The sequence below is a fragment of the Rhipicephalus microplus genome, chromosome 6, assembly GCF_043290135.1.
Source record: "Rhipicephalus microplus isolate Deutch F79 chromosome 6, USDA_Rmic, whole genome shotgun sequence".
Classification (NCBI taxonomy): Eukaryota; Metazoa; Arthropoda; class Arachnida; order Ixodida; family Ixodidae; genus Rhipicephalus; species Rhipicephalus microplus.
In genome coordinates this window covers 105,981,132-106,003,579 of record NC_134705.1, presented here as the reverse complement: position 1 = coordinate 106,003,579, position 22,448 = coordinate 105,981,132, and the positions used below count along the sequence as shown (strand labels likewise).

Below are 22,448 nucleotides of genomic sequence, written 5' to 3'. Positions count from 1 at the left end.
CACGCGAGTGCACTCGAGTTTATATTAAATGTGTTAGGTTCACTGGTAGAAGGTCATCCGACGCAGTTCCGAACAATTTAGAAAAGTCTAAAAAGCACAATTTATTTCAGTTAACCTACAACTCCTTATTTGTAAAAGAAAACAAGTACTTGAGTTGTGCAAGAAAGACATTTGCGAACCCCGCGACAACATTATTAATTGTTATATAGCACATAATCACGGTATGTACAATATGCAACATGAGATGAATGCTAGTGATGTGCGCATAATGTACACAACTGGTGTCGATCCCCAGTCATGAATATGAACAACATGTGCGTTTCTCCAACCATCAGGTAGGATCTCTGAGGATAATAGTTTCTGATATACAAATAAAAGTTTATCGTAACAGGTGTAGCGTGCCGATTTTGTACACTTGGCGATATGTCAACTGGACCATTTGCTTTGGTTTTTGTAGGTATTTTAGAAGAGCTTATACACCTTTCACACTTGATTTTACTTCTTTCATCAGTCGAAATGAGCTTGAATGAAGAGTTGGGCTAGGGTCGTATTCGGGTATAAATAGAAATGTTAAGTAGGTATTTAAACACATGAATTTTTGGTATCATCTATAAAAACTTGTTGATTACAAAAATTAATTTAGGAATAAGATTACAACGAAGATTTAAAAAAAACATTACCCAACATTACATTCGTGAAAGTTGGAAACGTAGACAATAAATGAGAAGGTAACGAGCAGCCTCCTAGTAGAAGATGTTTCATAATGAGCGTCCACGCACCGGTACCAGCCACTTGGAAAATACAAAAAAAAGGTTGATCCCTTCGTCAGAAAATAGGGAATATTACGAAAATCAAGTAAAGTTTATTTCCTACATATAGAGTCGCAGAGCCATAAGCGAAACGTTGTCGGAGACCTATTGAGAGAGCTAAAGACAAGTGAAACTTGTATTCGAAGAGAGTTTGACTGTGGGTCATAGACAACCTATAAAGATGATTGTTTTTTTTTTGCGAGATGGATTGTCATGGTTCTTATTAATGTTTCGTTCTTGTTGATTATAGTTGTTATAAGTAATTTTTCAGATAGTGTTAGCTACGCGCAATGGACCTTTTCGAAAATGCCATAATGAGGGCACCGCAGCAGACGACGCAGGCCGTGTCACGGCCGGACTAGAAACGCGCCTTCTGTCTAACGGCCTTCGCAATGAAGTTCAGAGCAATGATTGCGTATCTACCAAGTGGCGTGGCCTGCAGTCACGAACGCAACAGGGAGCAATGGCAGGGGCGCAGCGACAACACGGTGCTGTGGTGGGAGGTGGAAGCAGACGCACTGTCAACATATTTTATTGTCAACAACATTTTATTTCTCTATGCTGTCAAGGCCGTCGCAATGAAGTTCAGAGAAATGGTATCGTTTCTCCGCAGTCAGAGCCGCTGCTCAACACGAGAGGTGCAGTGACCCTGCCATAGATAAAAGTGCTTTTGCCTACTGCTTGACGTCTGAAGATCTCTGTTTTTTTTTTCTCCGTTGCGCATCTGCTTTTGCATGGCGTGCAGTCACGAACGCAACGGGGAGCAATGGCAGGGTCGCCGCGACAACACGGTGCTGTGGTGGGAGGTGGAAACAGACGCACTGCGAAGGCCATAAGACGGAACGCTCGCGTGCCTTTCCAGTCTGGTCATGTCTGTGTTTGTCCCAGCGACACGGATGCTCATTTCTTACAGCACACACAGACACATCCTGCGTTCCTGCAGCACGTGGGCCACGTCGGGAGGGCACGCCGATGAGAGTCTCGTGCAGGCTGGATCCATGCATTGTTAGTCATAAGCCAAACTGCTCGTCAAAGCTAGCGAAGGGTAAGAAATTTTGCTCATTGTTGAACGGAAACAGCTAAGAAAGCTTATCGGAGAATACTAGGAGCTCGTTCAAGCTAGAAAGCGGTGCGGTTGCAGCGGATGATATGGAGAACTTGCCACCAACACAAGCATCACAGAACTCACGCCTTTGACGGTTCGCTATCCATGCCCTCATGATGGCGCTAGCTATCCATGCCCTCATGATCGCGCTTGCTGTGGGAAAACCACGCTTCGGAGTTTAAAGGCACCAAATGAAGGAGACGCAAACGCCAGCATCCATGGTAAAAGAGCGTGTTCTGTTTCGGCTGGTCTCTTCCTCTTCCTCGTCGTTCTCCGTCTCTTGGTGCGCGCGCTATTCGCGCGGGAGGTTCAAACAATTTCCAACATCCTCCGCGCCCGAAAGTTCAATCGCCCAGCTCCAACGGGCATAAAAGTTGTACTGGCCTCGTAACTTCCGTACCTCCTGCCAAGACAATCTTGCAGGCTCTAACGTGATTATCACTTGATAAGTACACGTCAGTAACTCTACCAACTTTCCAAAAAGTTATGGGCACCTTGTCTTCCTTAATGACGACTACATCGTTAACCTTAAGCTGGTTGCAAGGCTGTACTCGCCTAATGTGTGCACTCCTCAAGCACAAGAGGTAGTCTTTATACCAACGCTTCCAAAAATCAGCCATTATTTGCTGCCTGTACTTCCAATGCTTTAAAGTATCGGAGCGAGTTCCCGACGTTTCAGCAGTATTAGCACTAGGCAGTGTAGTAGACTTCCTACCGGTTAGAAAGTGCGAAGGTGTAAGTACAGCTGGATCGGTAGCGTCAGCGGAGAGGTACGTTAATGGCCTAGAATTCACTACATTTTCTACTTCGGCAAGAATGGTCACAAGCTGCTCGAAATCAAAGCAACCTTTCCCTAGAATTTTCCGTAGGCAGCTTTTAACAGTGCGAATCATCCTCTCCCAAAATCCACCCCACCAAGGACTACGTTCTGCAATGAATTTCCAGGTAATGTGGTTAGTAGAGCAAAAGTCCTGTACTTGGAAGTCTCTCAAAGCTCTGTACATCACTTTTAAGTCGCGACTGGCAGCATGAAAAGCTAGAGCATTGTCGGAATAAATAACACTAGGCAAGCCGCGTCGCGACACAAACCGACGGAAAGCCATTAAAAATGACCCCGCCGTCATATCGGAGCACAACTCCAAATGGATCGCCCGAACGACGGCACACGTAAAAATAACGATATAGGCCTTCACGGGACTGGTTCCTTTCACAAAAACGGGACCAGCAAAGTCAACACCCACAACTTGAAAAGGGTGTGATCTCTTAACCCTGTCGGTCGGCAGTGGTGCGGTAGGGGCTGTTGCAGGTTGGAGCTTGAATCTAGCACACACTTTGCACCTAGAGAGCACTTTTTTCACACACTGGCGGCCCTTAATCACCCAAAAACACTCGCGTAGCTCTGAAAGGGTATCGTTTACACCACTGTGCAGCAGGCGCCGGTGCGTGCGGTCGATGATGAGGTATGTGCAGCGGTGGTCAGCTGGTAGTAGAATCGGGCACCTCACGTATTCTGATGTTTTTACGTTGTCAAGCCGGGTCTTGATTCTTAAAATCCAATCATTGTCCAGGAATGGATGCAGATCACGAATTCGGGATGCCTTAGCTAATGGTTGGTTTTTTAACAATGAGGCGAGTTCTATACTAAAGGCTTCCGCTTGTGCATTCTTCATCCATGTAAACTCGCCTTCTTTTATCTCAGGGGCAGTGAGTGGGCCCATCAGACGACGACTGGTGTGCACTCGACAATTGTGAATAAATCTTCGAATCCAAGCTGTGATTCTAACAACTCGTATCCAGCTGCTGTACTTGTCGAGCTCGAAAAGTGGCTCTGCTTGCGAGCATTGACAAGCCAAAACTGTTGTGTCTTCGTCGTTTGATCTACATAGTTCATCCGTTGACTCATGAGGACCAGCTTCACTTGCCGGCCACGTTTCTTGGGTACCAGATAGCCAGTCAGGCCCATGCCACCATAAATCGCTAGTACAAAGGTGATGCGCTGATATCCCTCTTGTAACTAAGTCGGCTGGGTTTGTCTTTCCAGAGCAATGTCTCCAGCGACTCGGGTCTGTGAGCCCTTGGATCTCAATTACCCTGTTTTAAACGAAGGGCTTCCACTTGGTGGCTGTAGACTTGATCCAACTCAAGCAAACTTGGGAGTCGGTCCAGCAGAAGTATTCTATATTTGTGTGTGGCAAAGTATCCACAAGTAGCTTAAGAAGTCGAGCTCCAAGAACCGCAGCGACGAGTTCCAGGCGTGGTAAAGTGAGACCCTTGATTGGAGCGACCCGAGACTTAGCGAGCAGCTGCTGGAGTCGAACCGCTCCGGTACTGTCTTCCACTCGTATGTATGCCACTACTCCGTAGGCACACGGGCTAGCGTCCGTGAATATATGCAGCTGGTGAGTGCTTTTATCAGGGCTGCTGTTGTCTAGTTGATACCTCTTGGTTCTAAAGTCTTTGAGGTCTTGAAGTTCGACAGTCCACTTGTCCCACTCGATCTTCAATGTCTCGGGGAGAACGCTTTCCCAATCGAGTCCTTGCATCCATATCTTCTGAAAAAGTATTTTAACTCGAATGGTGAACGGTGCTAGCAGTCCCAAGGGGTCGAAAATTCGTGATGAAGCCTGAAGCACAGTTCGCTTGGTACAAAGTCCCGCTTTTAAGACTTTCGTCACAGAGTCAATTTTCACCGAAATGGTGTCGTCGGTGTAGTTCCAGGATAGCCCAAGAACCTTAGATTGTGTGACCTGCTCAGCTGACGTCTCTCCTGCTTGCTTGAGCTTCTCTCTTAACAGGTCGCAGTTTGTTGACCACTTCTGCATTTTCATTCCGGCCAGCTCCATTATGGCCTTCGTCTCTTCGTAGAGTTGTAGCGCTTCTTTTGTCGTTGAAGCTCCGAAAACTAGGTCATCGACGTAGAAGCTTGCCTTCAGTTTTGCGGCCGTTACTTGGTAAATTTGTTCAACGTGATCGAAATGGTATTTCAACGTTGCAGATAATAGGAAAGGGCTTGCGGAGGTGCCGAATGGAACTCTGGTCATTCGCATTTCTTGTATTTTTGGCAGTGGTCTGCCTGACATTGGTAGCCCTTCAAACCACAAGAAACGAAGAGCATCTCTGTCTTCTTCTCGAATGCTGATTTGTAGAAACGCCTTCTGCACGTCTGCTGTAATTCCGATGGCGAAAAGGCGAAACCGGATCAAAACCTTGAAAAGGTCAGCATTCAGATTAGGACCTTTTTCGAGTTGTTCGTTGAGAGAACAAGCTCCTGATGCATGCGATGATGCGTCGAAGACTACGCGAAGTCTCGTCGTCGTAGATGTTTCGCGGATTACCTCTCGATGCGGCATGTAGTATAGGTGCTGTGTACAATAAGGGGCATCTTCAACTTTTTCAGCATGACCGTCCACCTCATACTGCCTGATAGCCTTATCGTAGGCTCTCATGGCTTCGTCGTTTGGTGACAGCCGCTTGACGAGTCCATGGAGCCTCGAAAGGGCTACTTTGCGATTGTCGGCCATGTCGACGAGAGGTGATTTCCATGGCAACGCAACTTCATAGCGTCCTTTCCGAAGCCTGGTAGTGTTGTTGAATTCTTCCAAAATATCTGCGTTGCACTGAGACGTCGGCGTGTCGGCAATTCCGATAGCATCGAGGTCCCAAAATCTTTGTAATGGGAAGGCGATCTGGTCGTCTTCGTGGGAACCTGTTCGAAGAACACATACTTGGGTGCTTGCTTTGTTACTCGTGCTTCCACCACCAGATAAGGGGCCTTGGAGAGTCCAGCCCATCTTTGTGTTAATGGCGAGTAAGGCAGGGTTTTCTTCATCCCACCTCACTTCACTCGTGTTGGGCATCAACTTCCAAAGCTGGTCCGATCCAATGAGGACACTCACACCTGGCTCACAATCTACACTCGGGTAAACGACTGCGTCAGCCAGATGTTTCCCCTCCGCTGCGATGGCTTGAAGAAGACGACTCTGCCTTGGTGCTTCAATCATCTCCTCGCAAATAAAGGGCACCACTATGGCCTCAATGTCAATGGTTAGGTCGTCGTGCTGACTGCGGAGCGTGATCTTGACCATTTTGAATCGTCGGGTTGGGTCGCTCGCTCTACCAAACGCACTGATGGCGAGTTCGGTCTCGGCAACAGCAGGTAGACTTAGCTTGGAAGCGACGCTCTCAGTGACGAACGTTCGCTGGCTTCCATTGTCGAGAACACCGCGTATATAGCAACAATGAGATGAAGTCGTTACCCAAGCTCGAAAAGTCTGGAGAAGAACATCATTGATGAGTCGGGGAACTGAAGCTCTCTGAGTGGAAACTTGCACCGTAGCATTCGGTTTCTTCTGAGCATTAGTCACTGATGGTGTTTCAGAACTACTAGCATTGCACATCGAGGAGGCGTGTCTGCGCTTGCATGCTTGGCAGTGCACTCTCCGCCGGCAATTGCGGACCAGATGTCCTTTTGACGTGCACCGGAAGCATCGACCGTCTGTTACAAGTATGTTGCGCTTCTCGGCCAGAGTCATGTCACTCGTGCAGTCCTCTGTCTTGTGATCGGTAGCAGCGCAGAAAAAACAGGACGAGGGGGAAGATAGTGTCTTGTTTTGAAGAACGGATGCTGTAGGAGTCGCGGACTGCTTCTTGAATGATCTATTTAATACAGGTACGCTGTTGTTCGATGTCGTTGGCAAATTGTTCACTAAAGAACTCTTTTCTCGACATTCAACTTCGATGCGGAGAAATTTCATCAGCTGCTCAAGTTCCTGATCAGATGAAGCCTGGCTCGTTTCCGTCGTTCTCCATACTTTCTTTTTTGAAGTATTCTACGACAATGTCAGCTGGTATGACTTTGAGCAGAACTTCATTCAGCATAGCCGCGTAGGATGACTCCGTGATTCCAAGACTACGCAGTCCCCTCCTGTTTAGTTGAACTGTGTCGAAAAGCTTGCGCAGAGCAGTGACATCACTCGCTAATTTCACTGGTTTGAGCGTGCGCAAATTTCCTAAGTACTTCTGCTCAATGACTTTCTTGTTTCCAAACCGACGTTTCAAAATTTCCAGCGCGTCATCGTAACAAGAATCTGTCACCTGAATACCGGCGACGGCCTGAGCTGCAGGTCCATCTAGAAGTGAGGCCAAGTAGTGAAACCGGTCTGTGTTGGACAGCCTTGGGTTCTCGTGCACGGAGTGCAGGAACATATCCCAAAAGGGTTGCCACTTGATCACGTTTCCATCGAAACGAAGAAGCTCCAGCTTGGGAAGTCGTGCGCCGAACTCACGTTGTGGAAGTCGTTCATGCTCGCTCGGTGCACCCTCACAGGTCCTTGCGCCCATGGCTGGAGTTGTAGACGACGCCGGCGTAGCAGAAGTCTTCAGAACTTCAATGTGGTGCTCGAGCAACGCCAGAGTACTGTTAGCGGCGTCATCGTATTGCATGACCACCTCATAGTCGTCTGCCGCCAGGTCGTCAGTGATCAGGGTTTCAACCTCGTTGTTCAAGGCTTTAAGTTCCACGTTGCTGGCGCGTAGGCGGCCGTGCAGCATTCGAAGTCCAGAAAGCTCGAACTCATTGGACTGGAGCACCTGGTTGACCTCGTTGATGATTCTCGTGTTCATCGATCGCCGCGAGGCCCGCTTGCTCTTCGCTCGCTCCATGTCGGTCTAGCTCGCAGCGCAGCTCACCCACACCAGGAATGAAAGGCTCGGGTCGTTGTAGGCTTGATTCCCGGGTCGTCGGCACCAAAATTCGATGTGGGAAAACCACGCTTCGGAGTTTAAAGGCACCAAATGAAGGAGACGCAAACGCCAGCATCCATGGTAAAAAGAGCGTGTTCTGTTTCGGCTGGTCTCTTCCTCTTCCTCGTCGTTCTCCGTCTCTTGGTGCGCGCGCTATTCGCGCGGGAGGTTCAAACAATTTCCAACACTTGCTATCCAACATTCCTTTGTGTAGCAAAACCGAATCAAAGCTCACTGTCAGGTGGCGTATTTATGCAAAGGGTCTATTAGTGCCAGAGCAAGTGCCCGCTTAAGTGTTGTGAGTCCAGTTGGCGCTAGTAACCAGGAAGACCATGTGAGGAAAATTTTGCTGACCTTAAATTTAACATTATTTATCTTGGGATGAAATACTTACCCAACCTTCGCCTGGAATGACGCCTAAATGCAGTGGTGACTGAAATGAGTAGAGCATGATACTTAATATTTAGTGATGTCTGTATCCGAAAATCAGGGTTGTTTATTTCAGTTTCATAGCAGTGTCTACAATGTTACCATAAATATTGTGGTGTACACCAAATACCGAATGCACGTTTCCAGGAAATGTATGTACATCATCATTGCGTGTATAACAGTACCACCTTCAAACAGAGGCAGTAGAGGCATTAGAGTAGCCTTTGAAAGTAAGTTGGTGTTCCTCTGGCTGCATCGCTGCACTGATAGAGTTTTCTATAGTGTAATAACGCTACCTGATTGGCGGCGCCACGCTTTAGTTTCCGAATTATGCAACAAATGCTTGTTCAGCTAATTTTAGGTACGTGATTTCGCCTTCACATTCTAGCACATTTGTTGCTGTTACAGCACTTTGCCAACCGGAGATACCAGTTCTTCATTATGAAAATCTCTTTCCCTTTGCGTCGCTCAACAGGTTCCTGTCGTATAAAAGTAGAGTTTGTCTAGCTCGAAGTCTGGTATGCTTCATAGGTGTTCAACAAAGTATTCGACTGCTTACTAGCTACCAACTTTCCTAAATCCTACATATGGCATACATAAAGAAATAACCCTTTTATTTTGCTGAAACTTTAAAATCGTTCACATCAAGCTTGGAAAACAGGTTCAAGGACACACAGCCACCTCGGTTTTCTTCGCTCAGTTACCTGAACATTGTTAGAAACTTCATAGGCACATTTTTGTTCTGCTTACAGGCCCATAAACATTGGTATTGGGTCACACTGCAGAAAGCTTACGACGTTATGAAGAAAATTTACTCATGTAGGCTTGCTTGGTGCACAGAATCAGTCACATTACACGAAGATTTAGGTTCTCACTGTATTATTGAATATTTAATCCTGAAAAACAATGACTTCAATGACGGACAAAAAGAAATTCATTGTTTTTGATATTTATTCTTATCTAGATGCTATATTCTAACCTTTATTCTATAGGTGGTCAGTTTTAACAGCATCACATGTTTGTGTGGCCGCGAATACCAGGATAAAAAACGCCTGTTGCTAAAGCGTTCGAAACCCGAGTGTGATAAGTGACGTGCGTGAAAGTTCAAGGTGCGTGCCATAACAAGAGTTTGAAACAGACAACGACGAAAGTGGCAGGAGTGCTTGGCTGGAAAGGAAAAATGAAGAGAAAAACATAACAGATTTCTCCACGGGTTAAATGATGGAGAGTGGGCCGAAGCATCCGTCCGTCCATTTGTTCTTGCTTCCGTCCGTCCATGCGTCCGTCTGTGACCGCCCGTGCGTTCATTCGCCCGCCCCTGCGTGTCTGTTCTAGCGTCGGCACGTCCATCCATGCGTCCATCCCTGCGTTCGTCCTTGTATCCGCCCCTGCATCTGTCCATGCGTCTATTCGTCCATGCAGCCATACGTGCGTACGTCCATGCTACTGTCTGTGTGTCCGTTTGCCATCAAGTCAGCACTCCAAGTACCACCATCTCGCATCTTTTCTTCATCATCATCATCATCACCGCCACTGCAGGACAAAGGCCTCTCCCATGTTCCGCCATTTAAGCGGGTCCTGTGCTTGCTGCTGCCAATTTATACCCGTAAACTTGTTAATCTTATCTGCCCACCTAACCTTCTATCTCCCCCTAACCCGCTTCCCTTCCCTCGGAATCCAGTTAGTTACCCTTAATGACCAGCGGTTGTGCTGTCTACTAGCTACTGGCCAGCCCAAGTCTATTTGCTCTTCTTGATTTCGACTGTGATATCGATAATACCCGTTTGTTCCCTAAACCACTCTGCTCTCTCCTTGTCTCTTAAGGTTACATCTACCAGTTTTTTTTCATTGCTCGCTGCGTCATCTTCAATTTAGGCTGAACCCTCTTTGTAAGTCTCCAGGTTTCTGCTCCGTAGCTAAGTACCGGCAAGATACAGCTGTTATATACCTTCCTCTTGAGGGATAGTGGCAATCTACCTGTCATATTTTGAGAGTGCTTGCCGAATGTGCTCCACCCCATTCTTATTCTTCTAGTTACTTCAATCTCCTGGTTCGGCTCTGTGGTTATTACCTGCCCTAAGTAGACACAGACTTTTAGAACTTGAAGTGCAATATTACCTATCTCGATGCGCTGATCGTTTCCGAGGTTGTTGTAAATTACTTTCGTTTTCTGCAGATTAATTTTGAAACCAACCTTTCTGCTCTCCTTGTCTAACTCCGTAATCATGAGTTGTAATTCGTCCCCTGTGTTACTCAGCAATGAAATGTTATCGGTGAAGCGCAGGTTACTAAGGTACTCTCCATTAACTCTTATCTTTAACTTTTCCCATTCTAGGCTTCTGAAAACCTTCTGTAAGCACGCGGTAAATAGCATTGGGGAGATTGTGTCTCCTCCCTTACACCCTTCTTGATTGGTATTCTGTTGCTTTCTTTATTAAGCACTATGGTGGCAGTTTATCCTTTCTAGATTTCTTCCAAAATCTTTTCTTCATATATGCGCCCATCTGTGTGACCATCCGTGCGTCCATCTGCCCATCCGTGCGTTCGTCTGTTCGTGCGCCCCCACGTCCATCCGCGAGTCCGTCCCTGCGTTCGTCCAGGCATCCGCCCCTGTGTCCATCTATGCGTCCATTCGTCTGTGCATCCATCCGTGCGTCCGTCCATGCATTGGTCTGTGTGTCCGTTCGCCATCAAGGCATCACTCCAAGTACCACCATCTCGCATCTTTTTATTATATATTCCACATATATAAGCACCGCCATCCAGCGGACATTCCAAAGACTAAACGGGAGCTGGCACACGCACAATTTCTTACGGCATGCGCTTCCTGTCTACTTCCCACCTTTAACCACCTCGAGTTCATGATATGTACTAGTTCAGTGTATTCAAGGCACTGCGGCCCAACGCTCGCAAATCTTTCTAAAACCAAGGAGGTTACGCCCAGCGAGTATAACCTAGCAACCCTTTTTTGTGAGATTGTGCTCAATGTACATATCATTGGCTGCTAATTGCGAATGAGTGACAAGATAATTCGTATTTTAGTTAACGCGCACGTTGCGAATGTTTTGTTTTTCAACAATGCACTGGAGAAATCTCCCACCGGCACCACCTTGCAGGTCAAAGTGTAACACTGGTTATGCACTACGATTACGACAAGGGACGAACGGGTGCCGCTTTAAAGAGCTTCGCCCCTAAAAGCAGGGTGGAGCATTGGCAATAAACCACTATCACGTGCCCATCCCCTTATCACTTGCTAGCACGCCAGCCCCGATGTACTCGGCTGTCACTCGTGTCTCACGTGGTTTCAGACTATAAAAAGACCATGTATCAAGGAATAAACTGTTAAGTTCGTGTTGCCACTTCGTTGCGTGACTTCTCTGGCGACGAGGATGTGATCGAGGCCGCCGGAATTTGACGAGGCAGCGTACAGCTGGGATGCCTACCGGGTGCGTCTCGAGGCCTACTTTCAAGGCAATGATATCACGGGCTCCTCAAAGCGTCGGGCACTTTTGGTAGCCTCACTTATTGACAGCGTGGTTCGAGTCATTCAGGAACGAAGTCCGTCGACGCCCGTGAACAGCCTAACGTACGAAGATGTCTCAAAGGTGTTGGAAGAACACTACAAGCCGCTGGTGAACGAGACTGCGAAAAGTCACGCATTTTAGTGCGGAGGCAAGGACACAACGTGACGGTCAAAGATTTTGTCGCAGACTTGCAACGTCTTGCAAAAGACTGCAACTTCGGCAGATTTCTGGACAGAATGTTACGTGACAGGAGAGTGTGCGGCATACGGGATGATGAGGCCAGGCGGTTTCTGCTGACCCAAAAGAAAGCTGACTGTGCAGGAAGCTGAGGAATTTGCCATCTCGTCAGAAACAGCTGCCCATAACGTCAGGTCCATGAAAGATGTAAACGGCGAGGACGACGCGGGTTACGTGCACTTGGTTGAAAGGCGTCGTAGCAACGGAAAAAAAAGAGGCAGCGCGTACGACACAGGCGCACCGCGTCACTCATGCTGGAGGTGTGGCTCCAACCACTCAGAACACGAATGCCATCATGTCGGGAAAGTGTGCCACATGTGCGGCACTAAAGGACACTTGGCTAGGATGTGCCAGGGCAGGCGCAGTGGCCGGCAAGGATCGTACGCGCTAAGAAAGCTTTCGGACGCAGAGGACAGTAAGGAGGAAATGCTTTTCACCCTATCTGCCCAGAACAACGTTGACCAGGCAAATACACGGCCCATTGAACGGTGCCTTGTCTGGGGCAGCAGGACATTGCGGATGCTGATCGACATGGGTTCATCAGTTAGCGTGATTTTAGAAAAGGTCTTCAGGAAAACCCGTAAGTGGTGGCCAAGAATAGAAAAAACGCCACTTCGGCTATCCTGCTTCCTCGGTCCTCTTCCAGTGGTTGGCAGAGTCGTCATGAGCGTCGAATACGACAAGACACGAGTGAATAGTTCGCTTGTGGTAGTGGATTGTGACGGTCCACTACTGTGCGGCTGAAACACCAATCAGGCTTGCCGTGAAGTGGGCGTGTCACTTTTAGGAGAAAGGTCTCTTCCGAGTGTCTACGCGCGTAAGGCGGAAGTTGACTTAAAAGGGCTGCTGGAAGAGTTCTCAGACTTATTTCAAGATCGGCTCGGCTGTTACAAAGATCCGCCTGTCAAGCTGTACAAGAAAGAAGGGGCCGTGCCTCGGTTTTCGAAGGCCCGCCCGGTGCCCTTCGCGCTTCGCAAAGCAGTCTCAGCAGAAATCGACCGCCTCGTGCAGCAAGGTGTGCTAACTTCGGTGAGCGTTTCCGAATGGGCTGCTCCCGTCGTACCAGTGGTGAAGAGAAATGGAGACTTCAGATTGTGCGGTGACTTTAAGGTAACCGTGAATCAGGCCACTCACCTAGAACAATACCCTTTGCCTAAGGTGGATGATATTTTTGCCGCGCTTTACGGGAGAGAAGTCTTCACTAAACTGGATTTGAGCAATACCCATAACCAGCTCCCGCTTGATGAAGAAGCGAAGATGATGACTGTCATCAATACACACCAGGGCTTGTACTCGTACAACCGACTAGCCTTTGGCATATCGTCAGCTCCCGCATTGTTCCAGTGGCGCAATGAGTCATTATTCCGGGACTTTCCAAGAGTACGTGTATACCTAGACGACATCATAATCGCCGAGAAAGAAGGGGACACTGCCACACTTCGACAAGTTTTCCAGACACTTCGCGACAATGGCCTTCAACTGAACAAAGCCAAATGTCGGTTCCGTGAAAAAGAAGTGCAGTTTCTGGGGCACAAAATTGATGCAACCAGCCTTCACCCACTGCGGGACAACTTCGAAGCCGTAACAGCTGCTCGAACGCCAGCATCGGTAAGCCAACGCAAGTCATTTCTGGGGCTGATAACCTATTACTAGAAATTTTTGCCGAATTTAGCCACGACCTTGGCTCCGCTCTATCACTTACTGGACAAGGGACAATGCTGGCATTGGGAAATAGAGCATCAAAGAGCCTTTGAAGGGGCGAAGCGCGCCTTGGTAAAGGCGAATTTTCTGGTTCACTACTATCCGCAGAAAGAGTTGCGACTGAAGTGTGATGTTTCATCAGGTGGCTTAGGGGCAGTATTATCGCACCGCATCGATGGCTGGATCACCCGATAGATTTTCGTTCAAGAACGCTGACGTCAGCAGAACGCAATTATTCTCAAATAGAGAAAGAAGCACTCGCCTTGGTGTTTGGAATTTGCAAATTCCGCGATTTCTTGCCGGGGAACCGTTTCACGCTGGTGACAGTTCATAAGCCCCTTGCCGCGCTTTTCCACCCCAACAAGCCCATCCCGCAGATGGCGGCAGCTCGAATTCAGCGTTGGGCGCTTCTTCTGTCAGCTTACCAGTACAATCTAAAATACCGCAAGGGAACCCAAAACGGTAACGCAGATGCCCTCAGTCGCTTGCTTTTGCCAGGAGACCATGAACATGGAAGTCAAGAAGGGACAGAATACGTACTGTATACGCAGGGTCTGGACGCAAGTGCACTTCTGTCTAACCAAATCATTTATTTGACCCAGGAGGACAGCACACTTTGGCAAATCCGGGAGTGGATCGAGCAGGGCTGGCCATCACGTCTTACAGGACAGCAGCAGCATCTGCAACCGTACTTCGCGCGCCGACATGAACTTGTTGTGAGTCATAGCCTCGTTTACTGGGGTCATCGTGTGGTCGCGCCAGAAGCAGAACGTCAGTGCCTACTCAACGAGCTGCACGACATGCACCCAGGTGTTGGGGCCATGAACAAGCTCGCTCGCACGCTGTTCTGGTACTCAGTATTGGGCAAACATATTGAAAGGTTGGTGCAAAACGGTCCTCAGTGGGTGCAAGGGTGGTCCATGCCGGCGGCGCAAGCGCCATCACCTTGGCCTAAGACAGGGAAGCGGCGGTTCCGAGTTCACATGGATTTTGCAGGTCCTGTTGATGGGTACCTAATTTTTGTGCTAGTTGACGCGGAAACAAAGTAGATAGAAGCAGTGCCGCTAAAAACAGCTACCACAGACACAATTATTTACTTGCTTAGGGAAATTTTTGCTCGTTTTATATTCCACAGTGTGTGGTTTCTGACAACGGCCCCCAGTTTTCGAGTGCAACGATGGCAGATTTCATGCGAGAAAATAGCATACGCCATGCCCAGACGGCGCCGTACTACCCTCAATCAAATGGACTAGCGGAGCGAGCGGTGCGAACAATAAAAGAGGGCCTCAAGAAAAACAAGCACGGCACATTGCAAGAAAAATTGTCTCGTCTTCTGTTCCATTACAGATCTCTGCCTCTCGAGAGTGGCAAATCACCTGCTCAACTGCTGCTAGGATTCGAGCCCCAGACAAGGTTGTCCGCCCACTTTCCAGCAGGGACAGTGCCTGCAGAGGCCGAGGCTAACCGAGAACGACCTTTGTCGGTCACAACGCTACCCCTTTTCCCACCCGGAAAGCCCATCTGGTCCCGCCAATTTCAACAAGGGCAGAAATGGCTTCCAGAGACAGTAATAGCAACAGACGGCAAACGAATGGTGAAAATGGAGATCCCCCTGGGGACCCAGCGCTGGCATGTCGACCAGCTTAGGGCACGACTGATGTCAAGCACGCCGGAAAAGAACCCATCGGCAACCAGCACAAGTCACGCGGAAACTTAGTCAGCCCCAGACACTCGAGAAGCCAGTCCAGCGACCATAGACTCCAGTCCGGCGACCCCTCAGTCGCCCGTCTCGACGCGAGCAACCAGGGCACCGGAAGCAGTCCCAAATCTACTCCGTCGTTCAACGCGAACACGACTCCCTCCGGAGCGACTGGGCTTTTCAAGGGGGAAGAGATGCAGCGTTGGCAATAAACCATTATCACGTGCCATCCTCTTATCACTAGCTAGCACGCCAGCCCCGATGTACTCGGCTGTCACTCGTGTCTCACGTGGTTTCAGAATATTGTCACGCAGCAAAGGACGACGCAGTTGTCTATAAGGAAAACAAGTTTATTGGAGTGAACCTGTGCTCCCCTAACAACTGAAAGAATACAAAGGCAGCGAAGCAGCAGCCACAAAACGACGTGCACGCTAGTGAGCGTCGGCGATCGAATGTCGCGGCATCGGCTGTGCGGGAATTTATATCCCTTGGCGCGAGGGTTTCTCGAAAAGTCGAATTTTATCGAGAACGCTGTGATAGCGTTTGTTCGAAACGTTGTTTGTTCGGAACGCTCGGAACGCTGTTCGATAGCGTTTGTTCGAAACGCTGTGAAAACAGTGACAGTACAGGCCGGCGCAGCCAGGCCGAAAAAGCAAAACACAAATAAACAAACCCAATGCATGGTTCGCGGCATTACCCCCCCCCCTCTAAGAGTGCATCGACCCGATGCTAACATAAAGGACCGTCGAAACAAATTAAAATAAAAGTTCGTCATCGTCCGTAGAAAGGTTTTAAGCGAACCACATGGACGATTCCGGGCCGCGTGCGTCGTCGTGATATACGGGAGTCACCATCTGGGATCACTTCAGACGTTAGTTCGCCAACAGGTCGTAGAATCCTGTAGGGTCCGAAATAGCGTCGTAGAAGTTTCTCACTGAGTCCACGTCGTCGAATGGGAGTCCAAACCCACATACGATCTCCAGGATGGTACTCGGCGTCTCGGCGTCAGAAATTGTAGCGTCCGGCATCCACCAGTTGCTGGTCCGTTATACGAACTCGAGCGAGCTGGTGGGCCTCCTCCGAACGTTGGAGGTATCCTTGGACGTCGGCGTTGAGGTCGTCGTCTTCTACGTGCGGAAGCATGGCGTCGAGCATTGTATTCGGCCGTCTTTCGTAGACGAGCTCGAACGGTGTCATCTGCGTGGTTTATTGGATAGCCGTGTTGTACGCAAACGTGATATACGGGAGGACTTCGTCCCACGTCTTATGTTCAACGTCGACGTACATAGACAGCATATCCGCGATTGTCTTATTCAGCCATTCCGTTAGTCCGTTCGTTTGGGGGTGGTACGCCGTCGTCCTTCGGTGATCCGTGTTGCTGTAGCGTAAGATTCCTTGCAAGAGCTCCACAGTGAAGGTCGTTCCGCGGTCCGTGATTAGGACCTCAGGGGCTCCATGTCGCAGAACAACTTGGTTAATAAAGAACTTTGCAACTTCTTGTGCAGTTCTCTCGGAAGAGCGGTGGTCTCTGCGTAGCGCGTCATGTAGTCTGTCGCTACGACAATCTATTTGTTCGCGGATAGCGATGTAGGGAACGGGCCCAGAAGGTCCATTCCTATCTGTTGGAAGGGTCTCGTTGGGACGGTGATTGGCTGCAGAAGTCCGGCGGGTCTTTTCGGTGGTGTTTTTTGTCGCTGGCAGTCACGGCAGCTCCGGACGTAGTGGGTGACATCGGATGTAAGGCGGGGCCAGAAATATTTCGCCTTGATTTTTGTAATCGTGCGAGCTGTTCCGAGATGTCCAGAAGACGGGTCGTCGTGGCACGCTTCCAAAATTTTGTCACGAAGGTCTGCGGGGATGACAAGTAGATAATTCGTTCTAGTTCCGGGGTTGAAATTCTTCTTCACTAGGATAGAGTTTTTGAGGCTGAACGCTGGTAAGTTGCGCATGAACGCCCTAAGCACGGCGACGTTGCGTCTTTAGAGTTAGTCGATCATGGCGCAGAGGTCAGGGTTGGCACGCTGCTGGGCGGCTAGGTCGCTCTCTGTCACGACTCCGAAGAACGCGCTGTCTTCATCGGAGTCCTGTGGTGGTGGGTCGACGGGGGCGCGGGACAGGCAGTCGGCGTCGGAGTGTTTCCTGCCAGACTTGTAGAATATTGTAACGTCGATTTCTTGCAGGCGCAAGCTCCACCGCCCAAGACAGCCAGAGGGGTCCTTCAAATTGGCGAGCCAACACAGCACATGATGGTCTGTCACAACCTTAAACGGTCTACCATAGACGTACGGGCGAAATTTTGAAATGGCCCATATGATAGCCAGGCACTCTTTCTCGGAGGCAGAGTAGTTTCTCTTCTCCTTCGACATCCCACGGCTTGCATAGGCGATTACCTTCTCGTAACCGCTTTGCTTTTGGGCGAGGACGGCACCCAAACCGATATCAGTGGCGTCCGTGTGAATTTCCGTTTCGGCGTTTTTGTCGAAATGAGCGAGCACGGGTGGGTTTTTCAAGCGTTGTTGCAGCTCGTAGAATGCCTTTTCTTGGTCGTTTTCCCAGCTGAAAAGGGTGCTCTCTTTCGTCAGGCACGTGAGTGGCTCTGCAATGCATGCGAAGTTTGCGACAAAGCGCCGGTAGTATGCGCACAGTCCGAGAAACCTTCGCACGCCCTTCTTATCTTTCGGCCTTGGGAAGTTCGCAATGGCTGATGTTTTTGTCGGGTCAGGTAGGACTCCCGCGGCGTTCACGACGTGACCCAAGAACTTGAGTTCCTCGTACGCGAAACGGCACTTCTCACGCTTCAGCGTTACCCCGACGTATGAATGGCCTCGAGTACAGATTCCAACCTTGTGAGGTGTTCGTCAAAAGTACGGGCGAATACGACAACGTCGTCGAGGTATACGAGGCAAGTGTGCCACGAGGCAAGTGTGCCACTTCAGGCCTGCTAGCACAGTGTCCTTGACTCTCTGAAACGTTGCGGGCGCCGTGCACAGCCCAAACGGCATCACCTTGAACTCGTACAGACCGTCCGGGGTTATAAATGCAGTCTTCTCTCGGTCTCTCTCGTCCAGTTCAATTTGTCAGTAGTCGGTCCATGGATGAGGAGTACTTGGCGTGACAGAGGTGGTCGAGGGCGTCGTCGATTCGTGGCAGGGGGTACACGTCCTTTTTGGTAATTTTGTTTAGTCTCTGGTAGTCAACGCAGAATCTTAAAGTGCCATCTTTTTTTTCACGAGTACAACCAGCGCAGCCCACGGACTTTTCGATGGCTGTATTATGTCGTCGCTGAGCATGTCATCTACTTGAGTCCGGATGGCTTTGCGCTCGTGTGAAGAAACGCGGTACGGTGACTGTCTGGTAGGTCGTGCTGCATCTTCGGTTATTATTCGGTGCTTCGCCAAAGGTGTCTGACGTAACTTCGAGTTCGAGGAAAAACACTCGCTGTAGCGACGGAGCAACTCCAGTAATCTGTCCCGGTTTTCTTGCGACAGTGTCGGGTTCACGTCGAAAGGATGTGGCAGCCTGGAAGCATCTGCGCGTGCGCGTTCAAAGGTGGCGACCGCGATCACTTGACTCGCTTCTTGCGTTTCTTCGAGGAACGCAATTGCAGCGCCCTTGTTTAGATGCTGGTACTCCTCGGGGAAATTGGTGACTAAAACGTGGGATCTGCGTTGCTTAAACCGCGCAATGCCTCTTGCGACAGACACACCGCGATCTAGAAGCAACCTTTGGTCAATCTCCACGATAGCGTCGACGTCAGGAGCAGCACCTTCACAATAGCCGGCGATCATCAAGCTTGCGCGGGGTGGCAGGTTGACGTGATCGTCGGTGATCCTTACAGCAACACGGTGTCCGAGGTTCGGCTGCGGCGTCGAGAAGTGATCGGAAGAAAATGTTATCGACCTGGTCTGCAGATCAATTATTGCGCCATTGTCCGTCAAAAAGTCCATTCCGAGAATTACATTGTGGGAGCAGTTAGGCAAAATGAACTCCGAAGGGTACGTAGTGCCGTCTATGGTGACGCGCGATGTGCACATTCCACTTGGGGTCGCGAGGTGGCCTCCTTCTGTGCGTATGTGCGGACCGTCCCATCTGGTCGTAACTTTCTTTAGCTTGGACGCGAATGACCCGCTCATGACCGAGTAGTCGGCTCCCGTGTCGATGAGGGCGACTACGTCAAGGCCGTCGATGGACAACTGGACGTCGGATGCCGCTTTCCTCGAATTTCGGATGCGTAGGGGCGTCGTATCGCGGCTTGCGCGTGTTGATGGTCGGGCACTATGCGTCGTCATCATCGTCTTCTCAGCGGCAGGCTTCGTCATTTCGGGTACGCGTCGCGCAGCGTAGCTGTCGTCGTTTTCGGGGATCTCGTCAGCGTGTCGTCGGGTCGTCGGGATGAGGGCATGTCGTGAATCATGGTCTTGCGTCGTTGGAGGGTTTTCATTTACTCGCCGTTGTGCAACTTCACATCCAGAAGTTGCTGCTTTTAGTTTCCCCCTCGTGGGCTGGTGAACTTCCACGGGCGAAGTCAGCATTGCTGCGACGGTTGGGGGATTTGTACGGGAAGGCGACGGCGAACGGTTGAAACGGGTTGGTCCACGGCTGGTGTTCGACAGGTATTCTTCGATCTCAAATGGGTGCTAGCCGCCTCGCGGGCGGGGTGCGTCGACGGAGAACCCACGCAAACCCAGCCTCTTGTACGGGCAGCGGCGGTAGACGTGTTCCGCCTCTCCGCAGTGGTAGCACAGTGGACGACTATCTGGCGTTCGCCACACCTCGGTCTTTCTGGGCGCCTAGTTTCGGGTTACAGGGGGTCGGGCGGGCGACATTGGGCGGCGTACGGCGGGGCCTCTTGATAACGGGTTGGGACGGGTCGGGGTCGACGAGCAGCAGCGGAGTAGGTCATCGCTTGTGGTTCGTAAGATGCTTCCGACGGCGTAGAATTCCCCAGTGCTTGCTGAACCTCCTCGCGGACGACATCAGTGAGGGAGGCGACCTTGGGCTGCGGCGTTGCTGGGAACAATTTCCTCAGTTCCTCGCGAACGACGGCGCGGATGGTCTCCCGCATGTCTTCCGTCGCAAATCCAGGGGCGTTTACCGGGTTCACCGAAAAGGTGTTGAGTGGTCTATTGTATTGCCGCGAACGTATATCCAAGGTCCTCTCGATAATCGAAGCCTCGGTAACGAACTCAGCGACGGTCTTAGGGGGGTTGCGGATGAGTCCAGCGAAGAGCTCTTGTTTAACTCCCCGCATCAGAAAGCGCACCTTCTTCTCTTCTGCCATTTCGGGGTCAGCTCTCCGGAACAGCATCTTCATCTCCTCAGCGAACAGTACAACACCTTCGTTAGGGTGTTGCATTCGCGTCTCCAACAAAAGGGCGGCTCGTTCTTTCCGCACAACCGTAGTGAATGTTTTGACGAATTCGCTCCTAAAGACAGTCCAGTTGGTTAGGGAGCCTTCATGGTTCTCAAACCACGTTCGAGCTGCATCCTCCAAATAGAAGAAAACATGACGAAACGTTTTTTCGTCATCCCACCTGTTAAAGATACGGATGTGCTCCAGCTTCTCCAGCGACTCTTCCGGGTCTTCAACAGGAGATCCTCGGAACGATGGGGGCTCACGAGGTTGTTGCATAACGACGGGAGGGTTGGTAGCGCTGGTCATGCTGCCTGCGTTTATTATCGTGGTTTTTACGTCTTCTGTCCTCTTGCTATCCGGGAGCAGTCCAAACTGTGGCTGAAGGCCTTGCTGTCGGCGGCTGACACGTGTTGGGCGTGCTTGTCGTGTTGGGCTTGCTTGTCGGCTTGGCAATGGCTTAGGGTTCATGTAGCCAGCACCTCCACCAGATGTCACGTAGCAAAGGACGACGGAGTTTTCTATAAGGAAAACAAGTTTATTGGAGCGAACCTGTGCTCCCCTAACAACTGAAAGAATACACAGGCGGTGATGCAGCGGCCGGCGAAACGACGTTCACGCTAGTGAGCGTCGGCGATCGAATGTCGCGGCATCGGCTGTGCGGGAATCTATACCCCTCGGCGCGAGGGTTTCTCTAATAGTCGAATTGTATAGAGAACGCTGTGATAGCGTTTGTTCGAAACGCTGTGATAGCGTTTGTTCGAAACGCTGTGAAAACAGTGATAGCACAGGCCGGCGGAGCCAGGCCGAAAAAGCAAAACACAAATAAACAAACCCAATGCATGGTTAGGCGCACTATAAAAAGATCATGTATCAAGGAATAAGCTGTTCAGTTCGTGTTGCCACTACGTTGCGTCACTTCAGTGAAGGGGCGAGAGAAGAAACAAGAAGACGGGGCTCGCTTCTCAGCCGTTGGGATCCAGACCCGAGCCTGGGAACAGCTGAGCCCGAGCTACCTGCTGCGTAATACCTGCAACGGTCATGCGTCGCTAAGGTGCTGCGGCTTCAATGCATTCTGGGCCCGAGGACACGCGGAGCTGTTGGGCTACGGGCACGAAATCCAGCGGAAGTGTCTGGCCGAGACGCAGCTATGGTTACGATGCTTACCCTTCATGTAGCTGCAAGGTCTACCGTGCGAGCAACGCGGAGCTGTCGGGCTACAGACACGAGACTCAGCGGCGGTGTCCGGCCGTGACGCAGCTACGGAGGTGGTGCCTACCCTTCAAGTAGCCGCCTTGTCTACCGTGCGAGCAACTCGGAGCTGTCAGGCAACGCATACGAGTTGCAGTGGCGGTGTCCGGCCGGGACGCGGCTACGGTGGTGGTGCCTCACCTTCTAGTAGCCGCCTGGTCTACTGTGCAAGCAACGTGGAGCTGTCGATCTATAGGCACGAGTTCCAGTGGAGGTGTCCAGCCGGGACGCTGCTACGGTGGCAGTGCCTACCTTTCAAGTAGCCGTCTTGTCTGCCGTGCGAGCAACGCGGAGCTGTCGGACTACGGGCACGAGATTCAGCGGAGGTGTCCGGCCGGAATGCGGCTACGTTGGTGGTGTTTACCCTTCAAGGAGCCGCGTGGTCTACCATGCGGACAACGTGATCCAGCTCGAGAAGAGCCTACGAGCTGCGGTGAGACCAGCCTCGTTCCTTGTGTTCGTGTTAAGATGAGGGACTGTTAGGTTAGGACTTCGGTAGCGCAAGGAGACAGTGAAGGACTTTAAATATTCTGTCCACGTTATGGGTGCTATTTTTTGTGTATACAATGTGTGGTGTACTAATGGCCAAATATTTTCG

At 50.3% G+C, this 22,448-nt stretch overlaps 1 protein-coding gene across 5 annotated transcripts in view; it reads right to left on the bottom strand.

Moving 5' to 3' along the window:
• LOC142765408 (uncharacterized) overlaps nt 1-22,448 on the bottom strand; it is a 228,458-nt gene that overhangs the window by 116,545 nt on the left and 89,465 nt on the right. For 3 of the 5 annotated variants that reach the window (XM_075866375.1, XM_075866377.1, XM_075866379.1), the window contains one exon: nt 8,051-8,089. The exons of the other annotated variants lie outside the window; for them this stretch is intronic. In XM_075866375.1, coding sequence (XP_075722490.1) covers nt 8,051-8,089 — 39 coding nt within the window. The remainder of the gene's footprint in view (nt 1-8,050; nt 8,090-22,448) is intronic. 5 annotated transcript variants of the gene reach the window in all.